This window comes from Podarcis bocagei (assembly GCF_964188305.1).
Source record: "Podarcis bocagei genome assembly, chromosome: 14".
NCBI lineage: Eukaryota > Metazoa > Chordata > Lepidosauria > Squamata > Lacertidae > Podarcis > Podarcis bocagei.
In genome coordinates this window covers 35,331,251-35,349,225 of record NC_138139.1, presented here as the reverse complement: position 1 = coordinate 35,349,225, position 17,975 = coordinate 35,331,251, and the positions used below count along the sequence as shown (strand labels likewise).

General features: G+C 40.3%; 1 protein-coding gene across 28 annotated transcripts in view; it reads left to right on the top strand.

The window, feature by feature from the left end:
- RBFOX1 (RNA binding fox-1 homolog 1) overlaps nt 1–17,975 on the top strand; it is a 1,500,640-nt gene that overhangs the window by 719,966 nt on the left and 762,699 nt on the right. For 4 of the 28 annotated variants that reach the window (XM_081170164.1, XM_081170158.1, XM_081170154.1 and 1 more), the window contains exon 1: nt 2,620–3,094. The exons of 18 other annotated variants lie outside the window; for them this stretch is intronic. In XM_081170164.1, the coding sequence (XP_081026290.1) occupies nt 3,050–3,094 (45 nt within the window). In that variant the 5' untranslated portion in view covers nt 2,620–3,049. Of the gene's footprint in view, nt 1–2,617; nt 3,095–3,228; nt 3,248–3,443; nt 3,535–17,975 lie in introns of those variants that run through there. 6 more of the 28 variants (XM_081170151.1, XM_081170163.1, XM_081170172.1 and 3 more) reach the window with 5 other exon arrangements.

Sequence of the window (17,975 nt, the reverse complement as noted above, 5' to 3'; positions counted from 1 at the left end):
CCTGCTTAAAAACCTCCAGTGAAGGAGGTTGCCATCTCATATCCACACAAAAACATAAAATTGTTACACACTACCCCAATCTCTGAGCACTGAAAGATTCCAGGGGTTATGAACACTTACCCAGGGTTCAGTTTCCTTGGAATGAGGGACAGTGGAGACTGTGGTATCTTTAGGATATATGGTTTATTTACACATATATACACCCTGAGCCTAAGATGAAGGAGCTCACAGCAGTAACACCCCGAAAGATCTTGCTTCTTCCATCGTCAAAGCTTTGCATCCAGCCTAATTAAGCTGATTCTCAGCCTGCAGCCTGTTTTCAGCTCAGCTCTCACACAACTCAGTGCACGGAAAGCAGATGTTCTGCCACTGAGCTATGGCATTTCTCATTGAAATTGTGTGCCTCAGATTTCTAGTCTGTGAGTCAACAAGGAAGCTGCCCAGCTGGTAAATGAGTGGAGAAGACAATTGTACTCCAACAACATCTGGAGGCTATAGATGACAATTCCTAATTCTAGATAACACATGCAACTAGGTTCGCAGAATCAACTTGTTCCATCATTGGAGTATCCTATGTGCTGGTCTCCTGGAGCTCCCCCCTCCCAGCCACTGTATGTTGATTCTTCCTAACTTCAGTGTGTACTGCTGCCTTTTCAGGAGTCCTTCTTTGCACCTGAGACTCTAAGGTCCACCTTGAGTTTTGAGGATCCTGGTGACAGTCTTATTCTCTGAGGATGTTTTATCCAGTTTGAAGAGTTGGCTCGCCTTTACACTTAGAGCTTTCCCCAACATATCACTAGAATTTGAACACCCACTGTATCCATCAATCAGTGCCTCTCAATACAGCCAACAGTGGTTTACAACAAACTGAGAGCAATAGTAAAACAACAATATATAGCAAGTATAACATTACAATATAATGAAAGGTTATTAATTGAACTAAACTTAAACTGATTTATGGTTTACACTGTTTATCTGACAACCATATTTGTAGCTTCTTTACCTCGTACATACAAGAAATAAAGAAATAAAAGTCAATTCCATGTTGCAGTGGAAAATTAAAAATGAACCATGAGTCTTAAAATGCTGCAGTAGTCTTTAGACATCTAATTGTTTTATGGGGAACTGGTATCCCACAAACCAAACTGATTGTGCTGGTGTGTTCTGTATGCTTCACATTCAATATAAATGGTCATTTAAATAATTAGATTGTAAAGTCATCCCTGTCACAAACAATCTGAAAATAGCACTCCTTACATATTCCATCAAAGCTTTAGTTTCCCATTGTTCTGTGTAAGTGTGAAGTCCTTCCTTCACCTGATTTTCCTAATTGGTAGATACAAATGCTAAGTGTGTGTGTGTGTGTGTGCTTCATCAATATAAATGATTATTACATTATGAAAATTGTTAAGGCTACCAACTGCACTAATGAGGTGATCAGAGCTACACACTTCGTCTTGAGAACACTTGCTAAAACTCCACCAAACTTGTGTTGTTACTGGCATGTTATGCACTGAGCTATAAATGTCATAGTGAGAGCTGTTTTGTAGCAATTAAAATTAGGTTTTGCAGTTTATTGTGTCTGTTTAGCTCTGCCTGAGATAGGTTTGGGGGAAGAGCCCTATTAAAAAGCATCCACCTAAACTAGAAACCTTGCTTTTGCACATTCAAGCAGGATAATAAATGGATAATAGTTTGTAATGCCGGCCTAAGATGCCCTGATCTGTTTGTCAGTTTGCAATAGAGCTATTTTGTCCTCTCCTCTGCTTTGTCTTTAAACTGCCATGTGTTTCTCACCCCACACCTTTTGGGGAGGAAACACACCCACATACTTTTACAATGAAGTGATGGTGTGCATGTGTGTTTGCATGTGAAAACCTGAAATCCTGTAGACACTTAACTGGGAATATAAGCCATGCTATCCTCAATGGGACTTACTTCTGTCTGTGTGCGCACACACACAAAACTCTGAATCAATTTTGAAGCCATTTATTGTATTCCTACACACAAAACATATAATGCAATTTAAGTAGTTTCTTGGATTAAACCCGTTTTAACTTTCTGCCTGCCTGCCTGCTTGCCTCCTGTTCAGTTAGTATTGCTCTTAGTCTTAGCTAAAAAATCAGACATGAACAAACACTTTGGATTCTTCATGCTGTACTGCAAAGTAAATAAATAATGCCACATGGGCTTTGCATGGACACCTACACTCACACAGAGGAGGAGTCATGCAGAATGTAGGTGTGTTTTTCTCCCCTCCTTTTTCCTTCTTTTTACTGTACCTCAGTAATGGGGGGGATATTGCTTCAATACAGATACATCTCTGCATAAATAATATAATGTATGATACAGGTTAGTGTAACAGGAGCTACTCAGGCTGTCCCATAAATGCTATGTGAGTAATGCAGACATGGCATAAATAATTGGGAGTGCTTACATCCTGCCTCCAGATATTTCACTGCTCCTGAGTTAGAACTGGTTGTCAAGTGCAAGGCAGGGAAGACTGTGCAAGGTGCCCTATTCTGTCATGTGGTAGGTATTTAATGCTTGGAAGAACAAGGGACACGTGCAGAGGGAGGCACACACGCGCGCGCGCACACACACACACACACACACACACACACACAGCTGAAGTGGGGAACAATCTGATGATGGGATGCACAATTCTAGCAAACATTTAAAACATGGTGAAGGGGGCATAGGAGAGAAGATTAGCCAGAGCAACCTTGGTTTGGGCCTCGCTCTGGTGACCCTTTCATTTCTCTGTGTGCATTCGCCCCATCCCCCCCCCTTTGTTTTTCCTTGTTGTTTGGAGTCTTTCCTGGAGCCGCAGAGGTACATCTTAGAAACACCTGATGCGAACATTGCGAAGGCAAACGGGAGGGAGGGAGAGGCGAGAGCAAGAAGGCAGGCAGGCAGCAAGCGTGCAGTGAGCCCGACAGATGTCTGTATTCATTGATATTGCTGGCACGTGGGGGCCGTTTGCTGGTTCCCCTTACTTCTCCGGTGCTCTCCCGGCGAGGAAAGAAGAGGCGCTTTGCAGCCGACGATGAGATCTTGGCAGTTAATTGCAGTCGTGGGAGATGCCCTTCAGGTAAGGGAGGGAAGGAGGATTTCTCAAACAATTTGAAGAGGGGAAGCAGGAGACCCCCGGGGGTGGGGGTCGCGCACAGATCATAAAGGCATCCCAGCAAACGTTGGAAAGTGTAGGCGTGGAACACGCTGGCGGAGGTGGCTTGGTGTGGAGGTGTGTGCGTCTTTGGAGATGGGGACGGGGGGGGGGAGATGCACACATGGGCATGTTAGGCTGCTGTTGTTCTGTAGCTGCCTTACAGTGGCGTGCCAAACATTAATGCAGAGGATGTTTTGTGTGTCTGCGTTTGGCTTCTTAGCTATGTGATTAGACTAGAGAGGGATTCTGTGTGTGAGAGGGAAGGCTTTTATTTTTTTCTTTTTAGAACATCTCGGGGAATAAAGGAACACAGAAGCAATATCGGCAAGCGTACCGATGGGCTTCTTCACATTAGGAAAAAGGTATTGAGAATGTGCATGTGCTGCAAGCTTTCCAAAACGCGTGTGCTTCTGTTTAGCTGAGCAGGTGTTTTGCAGATTTTCAGTGGCTGAAGAAGGGACGGCTTTCAGTCCATGCACTCAGGTGCTGGAGAAAGTAATGAGAAGCGGGTGGGTGGGTGAAGCGTACCTTCCCTGGTTCTGACTGAAGTTTGCCTGAACTTTATCCTTAGAGAAGATGCCTGACTTCTGTTTCCACTGGACTACGTGTGGAAACTAACAGTTATTCATAGACACAGTACTTCCTTCTCTTTATACGTGGCTCCTTCTGCTTTGAATGCAAACAACTTCATATTATTATTTTTTTAGTTATATGGTTGGATCATTGGGTTCTTAGATCTACATTTTGAAAAGTTTAAAGTGCTGGGCTTTAAAGTGATAGGCTTAGGCATGTCAGCGCAAGGACACTTGTCGCCAATAACATTTGTTACTTTAAATAGGTGGGGGAGAAAATCATTTTCATAGTTCGGCCATTGGATGATTTGTTGTTGTTTTGGTGGTCTAAATGCTTATGTTTGATATGCAGCAGAAATCAATTGCAGCTGTACTCTGATTCAAAATAATTAACCTGAACTATTTATACCTTATAGAGATGATGTACCATTGCCTGTATGCTACTTGATGCAATAATACGGTGTTGACTGCATGCTATTTGATGCTATTTTGTTTGATAGAATGTATGTGTGTGAATATATAATACTATTTTCCGAAACACACACACACACACACAGTAGTGACCAATACAGTCTGTGCTGTGTATATATTTTTTGTGCTTCGGAAAGAATGAGAATCATGACATTTTCAATGCCTGCAGTAATTTGATATTACGTAAATTGTCTAAACTATGTTTCAAATTCTCCTCCCAATGCCCTGTATTAAATGATTCTTGCTCTGTGAAGTGGACCATCTTTCTTTTAAAATTACCATTCAAAGCATTGTGAAAGATAATGGTGTGTTATCAAAAGAGGTTTGTTGTTGTTGTTGTTGTTGTTTTTTAAAAAATCTCCATGCAAAAAAGAATACAGTATATGCGTTTTATAAGCTTTGAATTAGCTGTGGTAGTGCAGCCATTTCCCACAGAGTGAGAAAAACCCTCCCATTATTAAAATGAATTGCTGAGAAGTATGAAGTACTTTGAGCTGGGTTGGCATGCATGACGCCTTTCTGTTCATTTTAGCACTGTTTGTTACTGCAAAAAATGTGTTCTCTGACAGCCACACTTTTTTCCTGTTTAAGCATTGTTTTGTTTGTTTTCCAAAAAGTGACATATTCTTCTGAGGATGAGCAACTGGATCTTTATTTCCTAAATGTCAGACCAGGGAGTTATTACCTGCTATGTTGGCTTTTGTACTGAAATGAAACCTGTAGAGAGTTCCATGTTTATCCAACCACATTATTCAGCTATTGAGTCATTGATACCTCTATCTATAAATAATAATTATGCTAGTAAACTATTTACTGATCAGAATCTTATAGGTTGGTCATGGCCTCCCCTTGCATACTTATTTTGGCAAATAAGACCATCAGTAATCTTGTTGATCCCCACCACCACCGTATCAAAGCCAAGTATCAAAGCCAAGTATCAAAGCCAAGGTGAAATTTGATAGGTGTAACATTGTATTATAGACAGCCATGGTAAGCAATAATAGTAAACCAGTATTGTAATTGTCCTCGGTTTTGGTTTAATTCATGGATATAGGGTATCCTAGCCAGACTGAGGCATGCAGGGTACCACTATTAAATGTCTCTCATCATGGACTGCCACTTCCCCAGAAGTTTATTTCAGGAAAAGTGAGCTACAGCCCAATCCTATGAATGTCTGCTTTGAAATAAGTCCCATTCAACTCAATAGGATTGACTCCTTGTTAAGTGTGTATAGGGTTGAAGCAGTATTCTGATAATGAAGGCTAAGTAGTTAAAGCTGAGATGGGGTGGCAAGGCTAGGGGAAGAGACGTGGGTTCAGTTTACTGTTGGCCCAAATGCTTCAGCTTTGTGCCTAGTCACTGTATTTTGGCCTAGCTTACCCAATGGGCTAACTGTGAGGATAAGGTGGAACAACTTATGGGAAAGGTGGGAACATATATAAAGTTCTCCTCAGTGAGTCAAAGTGTCTTCATAATAATAAACTTGTAATGCTCGCTAACAACGTCATTTTATACTACCCTGTGTTGTCATCCTAAAGCCTTACGTTGATTACAACACAGAAGCAAATATTTTGTATGTGCAAAATAAAGTAAGGAATGACTTTGCACTTTCTGACTTGGATTACTGGTACCAAAAGGTTTGGAGGGGGGGGGGTTGTTTTATTTTAAAAGCTCACCTATGAGATGATAGTACTTAAAGGTCAAAGAAAGAAAGATCCATTTGTGGGGATGTGGTACTCCTTTACTGAAGATGTGAATACGCAAGGTGGTAATAGACCCGTTCTAACCCACCCAATACAAATCTGCTTGGCTCTTTTAGGCCTGATAGGTGTATGCATTGAATTCCTTTACTTTAATCGGTCTGTTCCTGCTGTAAGCAAGTCCTATGAATATACTTTGGTTCAGGGAAGGTCAGTGGATGCTGGGTGGGAGAGTGAGAGATGTTCTGAATACAACAATGGCTTTATTCTGTATATTTTTTTGTTTGTTCTGAAACTCAATTAAAAATATAATTAAAACAATAAAATAAAGCTAAAAGCTATAGTAATTCCTGGTTTCAATTTTGGCTGTTTGTAGCATGACAAAATAAATGCAGACCAACAGTATTTTGGTGCTTTTACAATGGTGGTAAAATGATAAGCTACACTAGTTGTGGATTCCTGGGTTCCATTAACTTTTGAGAAGAATGTCCCTGATGTTTGCCATTCTTGCCTTGGTGGACCAGATATGTTGTCTGACCAATATAACAGAAGGTGGGAAATGATACTGCTCCCCATGAGCTCTTCTTATCCACAAGGTTGCAATGAATTAGTCACTGACCTTGCACTGAGGAAGTCTTTAATGAATTGTGCTTATGGGAGGTGCTAATTCATTTAATCTGAATGAGCTTCAGAATCACATCTTGTATTTTGTCCTCGCTCCTTACACACACACACACACACACACACACACACACACACACACATACACACTGTAGAGGGGGCACTCTCCATTTTTGAAGCTTTCTTTTCCATGTTAGCATTTCCTTGAAATTTACAATTTATCTTATCTGAAGACAATGTTCTTCATAATTATATGAATGAATTAAAGGGTATCTGCTTGAGGAAATGTCTAGTTCAACTCAGTGGGGGTCTACTTTTATGTCTACTCTCACATAAAAGTCTTCTGTGGAACAGTGTTATTGTCGTTAATATTCTGAAACTGTGTCCATTAAACATGTATCTCCTGCAGCAGAAAATGTAGCACTGGAAAGCTAGGCAGCAGAGAGATGGTCTAGTCTTTTGAGGGAATGGTGGATCAGAATTATTTCTCTAAAGCCTGGGTGTGTGTGGTATCGCTGCATTAGGACCAATGCTTGGTCAAACAAGTTGGAGATAAGTCCACATAATGAAGCAGGTTTTAGGTACTTGAGAATTTGTTTTGAACTCTGTGGGACAACCAGGGCTTTTTTATGTGTGCAAATGGAATGAATGAGGTGCAGGTGTAGCCAAGGAACTCTACACCAAATCTGGTTAGCTGCCTTTTCCTCTTGCTTTATTTTGCAAGAGCTTCTGGGAGTCTGGTGCCAAAGAAAGAAAGGGACATTCAGGTGAAGCACTAGTCTTGATGTTCTCCTAGTTCCTCTTGCTGTGGATTATCATGTTCTCATTCATATGTGTGGGTTGAAGTTTTAAGGTTGAAGATTTTTCTTAAAAATGATCAGCTGGTTAGAATAAAATAGAGGACAACTTACAGTATTGTATACAGCTGGTTAGAATAAAATAGAGGACAACTTACAGTACCCTCCCTCCCCCCACCCACCCCGGCACTGGCTATAGTGACACAAAGGACCTCACAGTTTAAAAATACTGTGCTATTGTTTCCATAATTCTTATGCTCTAAATTATGCTTGTTAAAGCCATTGATGTATTGCCATAAAATATGTTTGTGTGGCAAGTAATTGGCTTGATGGGGCCATGATTTTTGAACATCACATTTTGAATAAAGGAAATGGATGTTGTGAAAACATGTCTAGCTTTAACATCCTGCTTATGAATTGCCAAGTCATACCAATGTAACTTGAAGGAAAGTCTGAATTGGCTGGAGTTTTGATACTCATGTTAACAATGCATTATAAAACAAGAGACTGGAAGAGAACTTTATCATTTTTTCCCCACTGAGAAGTTGAATTTCTCAGTGAAAAAAATGATAAAGTTCTCTTCCAGTCTCTTGTTTTATAATATCTTTTTCAATCTAGAAACAGATCTGGGGTGTGTGGGTTTTTTGGGGGGGAGGACTTTAAACTGTGGGCTTACACAGAGGGCTACTGTTTTATGTTTTGGTTTTTTAAATACTCCATTTATCATTTGGAGGGGTGATGGGACAGGAAATTTGATAAATGGTACAGTTTTATTTGAGTTAAATAAATCCTTAACTTACTTAACAGTTAGGTTTAATGGAAGGTACATCACAGCGTTATTTGTTTTCATTTTGGTTGTCTTCAAAGGGCAGACAACTCTTCTCTTATTTTCCAATTAACTACTAATTTCATGCACATGAATTTTACTTTCAATGAGGAGGGTTTCTTGATAGTTAGGGAAGAGACATTGTTTCTGTATAAATGGGGGGGGGTCAATTGTTCTCTATAGCTAATTTAGACTACTGTGTAGTAGTATAGAAACTTACTTTGTGAAAGTACTTGGAGAGAGAAAAATCACTTGACTCAGCTTTTAAAATCTAGTTTTTATACAGCAGAACTAGATTGTAAATCCAAGCAATTAAGAATAACAAAAGGCTCGGTTATATTGCCTGAACTTAATATTCTTCCACTCTCCACCCCAGCTCCATAAAAAAAACCAAAGTGATTTTTTTGTGTGGGTGGGAGGGAAGGTGTGTTTGTGTGTGTGTGTGTGTGTGTGTGTGTGTGTGTGAGAGAGAGAGAGAGAGAGAGAGAGAGAGAGAGAGAGAGAGAGAGAATCAGGTCCTTGAGCAAGTTGTTTTTCATTTTCTGCATTGCCTTTGCAGTTTCTATTAAAGTGCCTTGGGGTTCAGGGAGACAGGGAAGTATTAGCATGAATGCACCAACTGTTTGTTTGTGATGACTTTTTATATTTTCACTGTTTGCTTGTTATAAGCAAAAGCAAAACAAAAACCTGCATACTTTCTCATTATAAATAACTCCACGTACTTGCTTGGTATAAATATTAACAAAATAGCATTGTTAAAAGTTATGCTAGTTAAGAGATGCTCTGTCCACAGAGGGGATATTAAACTTGGAACTTTATATCCCCCGTGATTGGCACATAATTCCCAAACAGGTTTGTCTGGAAATAAACCTCGTTGATTTCAGCGGAACTTCCAGTCAGGTACCCATTAAGAGCCCAACCTTTAGATAAGCTGAAAATGGAATTTGTGCTACTCTTTTTGCACCAAATCTTACTTTCCTCTTGAGCATTGGATGCTGGTTGCCCTTGAGCCTTGATATAACGAATAAGCAAAAACATTGTTGGATCCTTGTTGTTTTGAAGACCTAGATCGTCTTACTCCTTGTAAATTTCATGCAGTAATCTTATTTCTAAGTAGATGCATGTGACATATGCTAACAATATATATGTAATAGTGCATGCCAAAATCTAGGGTTGTATCCAACCAAGTTCTACTCTGAGTAGACTCATTGAAATGAGTTAACCTAAGTCACATACACTAACCTCATTTGGTCTAATCTGAGTAGCGCTAAATTGTATACAATCCCTGATGTCTGTCACCATTATCATATTAAATATTGGCCATCCCAGCTGATTTGTGAAGGACTGAAAATTGATAGGTGTTCCCTTACTTTGGGGGCATTTTTAAAAAAAATATATAAAAAAGCTTTGATAGTCAATATTCTTTGGTGTTTTCTCTGATGTTCACTCTCTGGGATTCTTAGCATTCACATGCAATTCATAATGATCACTAAACTATTTCTCTTTACCATAACACCTACATATTTGTTTGCTGGACTTTACCTGATACTAATAATAATAATAATAATAATAATAATAATAATAATAATAATAATTTATTATTTATACCCCGCCCATCTGGCTGGGCCTCCCCAGCCACTCTGGGCGGCTTCCATAAAAACCAAAAATACAGTAAAATGTCACACGTTAAAAACTTCCCTGAACAGGGCTGCCTTAAGATGTCTCCTGAATGTCAGGTAGTTGTTTATCGCTTTGACATCTGCTGGAAGGGCGTTCCACAGGGCGGGCGCCACTTCGAGAAGGCCCTCTGCCTGGTTCCCTGTAGCTTTGCTTCTCGCAGTGAGGGAACCGCCAGAAGGCCCTCGGCGCTGGACCTCAGCGTCCGGGCAGACTGATGGGGGTGGAGACGCTCCTTCAGGTATACTGGACCGAGGCCGTTTAGGGCTTTAAAGGTCAGCACCAACACTTTGAATTGTGCTCGGAAACGTACTGGGAGCCAATGCAGGTCTTTCAAGACCGGTGTTATATGGTCTCGGCGGCCGCTCCCAGTCACCAGTCTAGCTGCCGCATTCTGGATTAGTTGTAGTTTCCGAGTCACCTTCAAAGGTAGCCCCACGTAGAGCGCATTGCAGTAGTCCAAGCGGGAGATAACCAGAGCATGCACCACTCTGGCGAGACAGTCCACAGGCAGATAGGGTCTAAGCCTACGTACCAGATGGAGCTGGTAAACAGCTGCCCTGGACACAGATTTGACCTGTGCCTCCATGGACAGCTGTGAGTCCAAAATGACTCCCAGGCTGCGCACCTGGTCCTTCAGGGGCACAGTTACCCCATTCAGGACCAGGGAATCCTCCACACCTGCCCGCCTCCTGTCCCCCAAAAACAGTACTTCTGTCTTGTCAGGATTCAACCTCAATCTGTTATCCGCCATCCATCCTCCAACCGCCTCCAGACACTCACACAGGACCTTCACCGCCTTCACTGGTTCTGATTTAAAAGAGAGGTAGAGCTGGGTGTCATCCGCATACTTACTTATTAATGCATGCATTTTATTCATGAATTTTGTGGTGACATTTTTTGTCATTAGAATGAAGGGGGGTGCAAGCTCGTTTTAAAGAGAAAAGCTCTGAGTTTAAATAAATGGATAATTTTGCTGTTATAATGAGCACACATTCTAAATTTGCAGAAACTGCAAAATGACTGGAGAATTTGAAAAGCTGGAATGCTGAACAACTTTGTTCTTAAACTATAAGAATGTTCATGGCCATTCTGCATCTTCCCACTGGCTCAGCTACCAAGTGCCAGAAGCTTCATCAGTGCAAACTCAAATTGCTATAAAGCTGGTTCATCTTGTGATATGTAAGCAGAGACCTATGATTATGAAGAACAAAAAAAATACTTAAGCAAGTGGTGTGTTGGGCCTCTTAACTCAATCTGGTCTTGGATTGACAAAAAACAATATGTTAAAATGTTATATGAATTGTTCTAGTTATCAGCATATTGTAAAGCATGTTGAGGATGATATCCACCCTGCAAAAAACAACAACACACCAACACAACAACAATGGTATTCCCCAAAATATAACTGGTACTGTTGACAGTGATGGGATAGCCTCATGGCATCTTAATTACTCCCCTGTGCCGTGTCCCTGCTTAAGCAGCATACTTGGTGCTGGAATTGACAGAAAATGCAATTCCTGTGGTGTCTGAGGTGCTTACTGGGGATGTTGGAGGAACTGTGAAGACAACATTTCTGAGGGATGGTGCCATCAAAAACATCACGGTACCTGTCTGTGACTTCATGCAGGACATCATTTTCAGGGCTGTTGGTGACCCAAGAAGGAACATGGGAGCCATGGAAATAGTTGCTGATTCTTACCCACTGGTCACCATATAAGGTCCCAGGGTGGGTCACAACAATACAAAAACACAGTGCTTAAATCAGTTTAAATGGGGAATGGGGATCATGCACCCACATGTCAAAGGCCAGGGTAAATAAGGTACAACTTTAGCAAGTGGTGAATGCTATACAATGGAGGTGTCAGGCAAACCTTGATTGGGTGGGAATTTCTCAGTTTAGGGGCTTCAACCAATAATGCTGCCACCTGCTGAACTTCTGAGGGCAAAGTAACTACTGATAAGAGGCCCTCTACTAATCTTAACACCCAAGAGGGTTTGCAGGGAAAGAGGTGTTCTTTCAGATATTTGGAGCCTAAGGTGAAATCTAGACATATATATAAAACACTGTGAAATTGCTTTTTTAAAAGAATTTTGAAAAATATATTGAATTTGCCATGAACTCACCATCGCCATCTAGTGTCAGATTTGTATAATGCACTTAAAACACACATAAAACGTTATATTTGCAGCTGTATGTATAGCTGAGTCCTAAGTCATTTAAAGCTTTAAACAGGAATGCCAGCACCTTGGATTGCTGCAAGAAATGAACTGGCAACTGGTGCAGCTGTTTCAGAATGGGGGTTGTGAGATATAAATGGAACCAGCCAGTAATTTGGCTGCTGTGTTTTGCAGGGAGGGGTGCACGACAGAGGACAAGCTGCTGCTGAAATGCACCCAAAGGGGAAAACAGAACTGGACCCAGTACAGAAAGTGGGGATATGATATGGACATTTACATTCCAGAAATTAAGCATCATCACCAACTGAAACATATACAGTAAATGCACAGAGATGGATAATTTGTGGAAAACAAAAGAATAAACATATCAGTGTGTTCAGCTTTTTATGTAACAAATGTTGGTATATCAATTCCACTCTGAAATGCAGAAACTATTAATATGTTTAGAAGGCCGCACACAGTTTATCTGGCTATGACCAAGTTGGCTATTTCCCCCCCCCCCATTTTTCAGTTGATTAAGTCCATGCTTTGTGAGGCTGCTGCTTTATGTGCATATCAGAGTTCCAAGAAAAGAAACAACATTAATCATGGCAATTAATGGAGACACAGAATAGTTGTGCTGAAAAGATCTCATTGGAAGATCTTTCCGAGATTGCTTTCCAGCTATGGGTCTGAGTTCTGAGGGAGATCAATCTGCCTGACTCACTTTCACTGCCCCTTGGAGCAGGCTAATAATAATAATAATAATAATAATAATAATAATAATGGTGATGATGACAGGCGGGTAGGCATTAAACTTTGTCTGCTAGATTGGACAGTAATAACATCACTTCCCCCTTTTTTTGCTCTTCCCCTTGATACATTTCCTGCCCAAATGATTTATCCAAGTTGATTCTACTTAAATAATTGCTTTATTCTTAAGCTGCCATACACCATGTAAATTCAACATTCTTCAAAAAAAATTATCAGAGTTGTCAAACTACTTATTTTGTGTTGCCATTTTAGAGTACATAGTCACCTTTGGGAATAAAGCCATCAAGTGTATGTACACCACAGATCTAAGACTGTTGTCCTGGGAAATTGTGGAATGCATTATTCTATGAGCGGGAGGTGGGGAAAGGATCCCTAACCAAGCTACAGTTCCCAGATATACTTGGGGAAAGCCACAGTAGTTTGAAGTAGTATAAAACCAATCTATGTTTGTAGTATAGCTAACCCTTTGGTTCTCTAAAGGGACAACTCAATACTTTTATATTGCTTTTTTCAGGAACTCAATATGTTTGTTTTGGTTTCCTATTATGGGGTACTTTCCTTGATGTGAATCCCATACATCTAGTTTGCAGGGATAGTGAATGTATGTGTCCTGGGCAAGCACCAGTAGCCCTGGGAACAACACACCAAAGAGCTATACCCAGCCTAGGTTTTTCATCCTTGATAACAACAACAAAAAACTTTGGAAATGATCCAACCACAGTTAAATATTTATAAGCCCAATTTATTCCAATGGGAAACAGTTAAGCACCAGTCAAACTTTCCCATTGCAATAGTATACATGCTTTTAAAAAGTTTTAAAAGTTGGATTGCTGCATAGGAAGCTGCCTTAATCAGAATCAGACCGTTGCTCCATCTGGCTCTGTGTTTTCCACATTGAGTGGCAGCAGCTCTTCATGGGCTCAGGCAGGGAACATTTTGAACTCTATCTGGAGATGCAAGGAATTGGACCTTGGGCTCTCTACATCACGGGTAGGCAAACTAGGGGCCGTATGTGGCCCAATTGCCTTCTAAATCCAGCCCGCAGATGGTCCGGGATTCAGCGTGTTTTTACATGAGTAGAATGTGTGGTTTTATTTAAAATGCATCTCTGGGTTATTTGTGGGGCTTAGGAATTCGTTCATTTCCCCCCAAAAAAATATAGTCTGGCCCCCCACAATGTCTGAGGGACAGTGGACCAGCCCCCTGCTGAAAAAGTTTGCTGACCCCTGCTCTACATGCAAAGAAGATGCTTTACTATTGAACAACATCCCCTGACATCCCATGCACCTTTAGTATTATATTAGCTATTATCTCTATTCATACCCCGTTCATAGACAGTTGAGGGCATGAAGAAACAGGGCACAGAACAAATGGGCCAAGAACCAAAGCAAAATTCCTGCCAATCAGCACAAACCCACCCTATGCAAGCAAGCAAGTTCCATCATTTCACCAAAATCGTGCTCTGTTTCCCTTCTGTGCCACACTTTGGCATGAAATGATTTTAGTAGCAGTTGTAAAACAATGGTACTTCCTCTTGCAAAGCCCAAATTACGTTTCACTGTACACATATAAGCCTAGAAGCTTTACACAAGCACTAAACAAATAGATGGGAGACTATAGCATGCCTAGCCAAACAGAAAGAAAACACATCAGCGTAATGACAACTTGCAACAAGCTGAGAACAGACTGCTGGAAATGCTGTAGAAAATGAGATTGAAGGGTGTGTGTGCGAGAGAGAGAGAGATGGCAAAGGCATTTGGAGACAGTCCCTAAGCAGTATTTGCTGTGTGCCCCCTCTCCTCGAAAGAAATTGTCAAGATACTCATTACTCCAAGGCATTTCTAACTGGCAACAGCTTTATAAAGTATTTAATATTTTCATATGCTTCAGTATAAAGCCATCTGTCGGCGTGACAGAACAAGGTATTGGGAACAAGAGTAAACGTATGTTTATGGGAGTAACTCCATGAAATGTTAACAAGAAATACATTGAGAAGCTCATCAATGTCTTGTAGTAACTAGACAAGGGAATTGAGAATCATGACATTCATCTTCTGTGTTCACAATTATAAGGGTTTTCTTTTTTTTCTAATTTCTCTCTGTGAATAAATATTAAAAAATAATGGGAAAAGGGAACAGGTAAATCTGGCAAGTGCGACAAGAAAGTCGGACAAGATAATGCCCATGGTTCTTTGCACTTGCTTTTCCATTTCAGCTCTTATTATCTCAAATTTCTCTCGTTCAGCCACCATAAATGTGGGAAGAAATAGAATGCTTGTTAAAGTTTATGTTTAGTGGTTTCACACTGGGTTTTTAACAGCCACTTTCTCGGCACCAAATAGTTTATTCTAAGGAGCTGCTTGAGGAGTCATTAGTAGTGCACTTTGGATTAAATGTTCTGCTGGTTCTGTAGCTGGATAACACCCCCCTCTCCCTTTCTCTCTCTCTCTCTCTCTCTCTCTCTCTCTCTCTCTCTCTCTCACACACACACACACACACACACACACACTTTCCTAGAGTGATAAGATAGTTTAATGTGCACTTACTTTCTTTATTTTTTTCTTTTCTGGCGAATGTAAAATGGTTTTAAGACATTATCCTAGATGCCAAATTTTGAAATTCCTATTTTGTTTTGTTTTCGAGTGCTTGTTTTCTTAAGTTGCCACTGGGCGTTGTTTTCTTTCCCTACTCCCTCCCCATTCTTATTTTTTTATGAGTTAACTATTTATTGCTTATATTAAAATAGTTATACACCACCAGTTCTTACAATATAACATGGCGGCGTATAACATCATTTACAATAAAATATAAACCAACATAAACAGTACAAAATGATTGGCTGAACAAAAAATAAATAAAAATAAACAGTTTCATGGGCCTGTCTACATTTTAAAAATAACATAAAGAGAGCCTCCTGGAACAGGCCAATGGCCCATCTAGTTCAGCATCCTGTTCTCACAGTGGCCACCCAGATGCCTCTGGAGAAACCCTCAAGCTGAACTTGAGCAGAAGAACATTCTCCCCTCCTGTGGTTTCCACCCACTGTTATTCATAGACCTACTGCCCCTACAGTGGAGACAGAACATAGCCACCACAGATACTAGCTGTTATGTACTGAAGTTCTCACCCTGGGTCAGCAGGGGGATGCTGTAGATAGTTATGCAAATGAAGGATCAAAAGTGACATTCAGTGATTGGATAGTTTTAGAAAGTTGCTACAGTTACGATGTTCTGGAGCTCTATATAAGCAGGCTGACTGAGCTCTTCAGTTACAGATAGGTAGCCGTGTTGGTCTGCCATAGTCAAAATAAAAAAATTCCTTCCAGTAGCACCTTAAAGACCAACTAAGTTAGTTCTTGGTATGAGCTTTCGTGTGCATGCACACTTCTTCAGATACACTGAAACAGAAGTGTATCTGAAGAAGTGTATCTGAAGAAGTGTGCATGCACACGAAAGCTCATACCAAGAACTAACTTAGTTGGTCTTTAAGGTGCTACTGGAAGGATTTTTTTTATTTTGAGCTCTTCAGTTCAGTTCTGTTCTGGCCTCAGAATAAACCAGAGCTGTTTGAAGAATTGCTGTGTCGTCTGATATGTTCGCCCACAACTTAACACTAGTCACTGATAGCCTTCATGGTGGGGCTGGCAGTGCCCAAGGAGGTCATATAGGTGGAGGCAATAAGGTCACAAGGGCAGGGACAAGTTGTTGTGGTTTCCTTCCCAACTTCCTCCCATGCAAAAGTGTGCACACAAAAGCATTCCAGTTTGTATAAATACAAAGCATCTCATTAATCTGAAAAAGCGTCTAACCTTGAGTAAGGAGGGGTCACAGTTTATAGTGTGGAATAATGTAATGTTAACCACACATTATTCAGAATTCAGCCCCACTAAATTCTACAATCCCTGTTAGGATTGGAGCCTGAATTGGTGAGGCTTAGAGGTGCCACACAAAAACTGTTCCCTCTGTGTTTTAAGTGGGGCTCAACAGCACTTGATTCACAATTGCCCTTGGAAAAGTTTATGGATGCAGCTGTATAAAATAATAAAGCTCTTCTTGGACATCAGCATGGTTCTCTATGTCTGCAAGTGCAGAACAAAATTAATGTGGGGCGGGGCGGGGGGGAAGCAACTGTGTGCTCTCAAAATGAGCATATTATTGAGGAATTTCAGACTAGCTTTCTACCAGTTAGAATATTCTATAGATTGGGAGACAGTTACCATTCCAACCCCCAGTGAGGACCATTTGGAAATGTAAATATCTTTCATCTCTGTATCCTGAAATAATTAATCCCATAATAATAATAATGCCTTCACCACTTATGGCAAATTTTGCTGAATGTATAATAAACCAACTTTTAGGGGGGGGGGAAATAACTCACAAATTGTGTGAGGTTTTGGTCAACATTGTGAAACTAGATCAGTAGCTGGGAGATTTACTTTAACATGCCGGTGTAATATCGCAGTGACAGAATAATTCCCCTACCTGGTGCAGTTATTATGATATTACCTTCACAATGCATTTGGGACTCTTGATAGAAAGAACTACACGCTCGTGCAATGTTTTTGCTCTTATGACTCTGAATCTGAGATGTAATGTATAGTGAATGTCCCAGTGAAATCAATGGGATTTAAATGTATGAGGCTTAAATACGTAATGGATTGTGATCAAAATAATTTTAAAAGAATGACAGCAGGTAAACTTATTATTTGTTAATTTGAGAAGTCAGATAAATACAGTGTCTATTGAGTGTGTTTGCTGCAACAGTGACATCTTGTGGTTATTCCCACCCAATAGTTTCTATCGCATAGAATAAAACTCATTCAGAAAACAGCAGAAGCAGAAGTTATTATAACACAAACCTTGTTATTTACATGTTGTGCAAACTGGCTTATTAAAAAAATGTATAAATAGGGACTGGCCTCTGAATTAGTGTATCAGAGGCAAGCTCTTTGCCTCAATTGCGGCTTGCATTTTAATGTGAAGCTTAACTAATTCACACCTTCCAGAATAATACCTTGTATACGCAAGGGGGGGGGGGAGACAAACACATTAACAAAGTAACATAGAAATGAATTGTGGTAGGGGGAATTGCTTGCAAAACTGTGTGTATTATTTATTTATTTTATTTATGAACCACTTCCCATTAAAATATCTTGAAGTGATTTAACAATGAAAACAATTTCAAGTCTAATATAGATAGTTGTGGT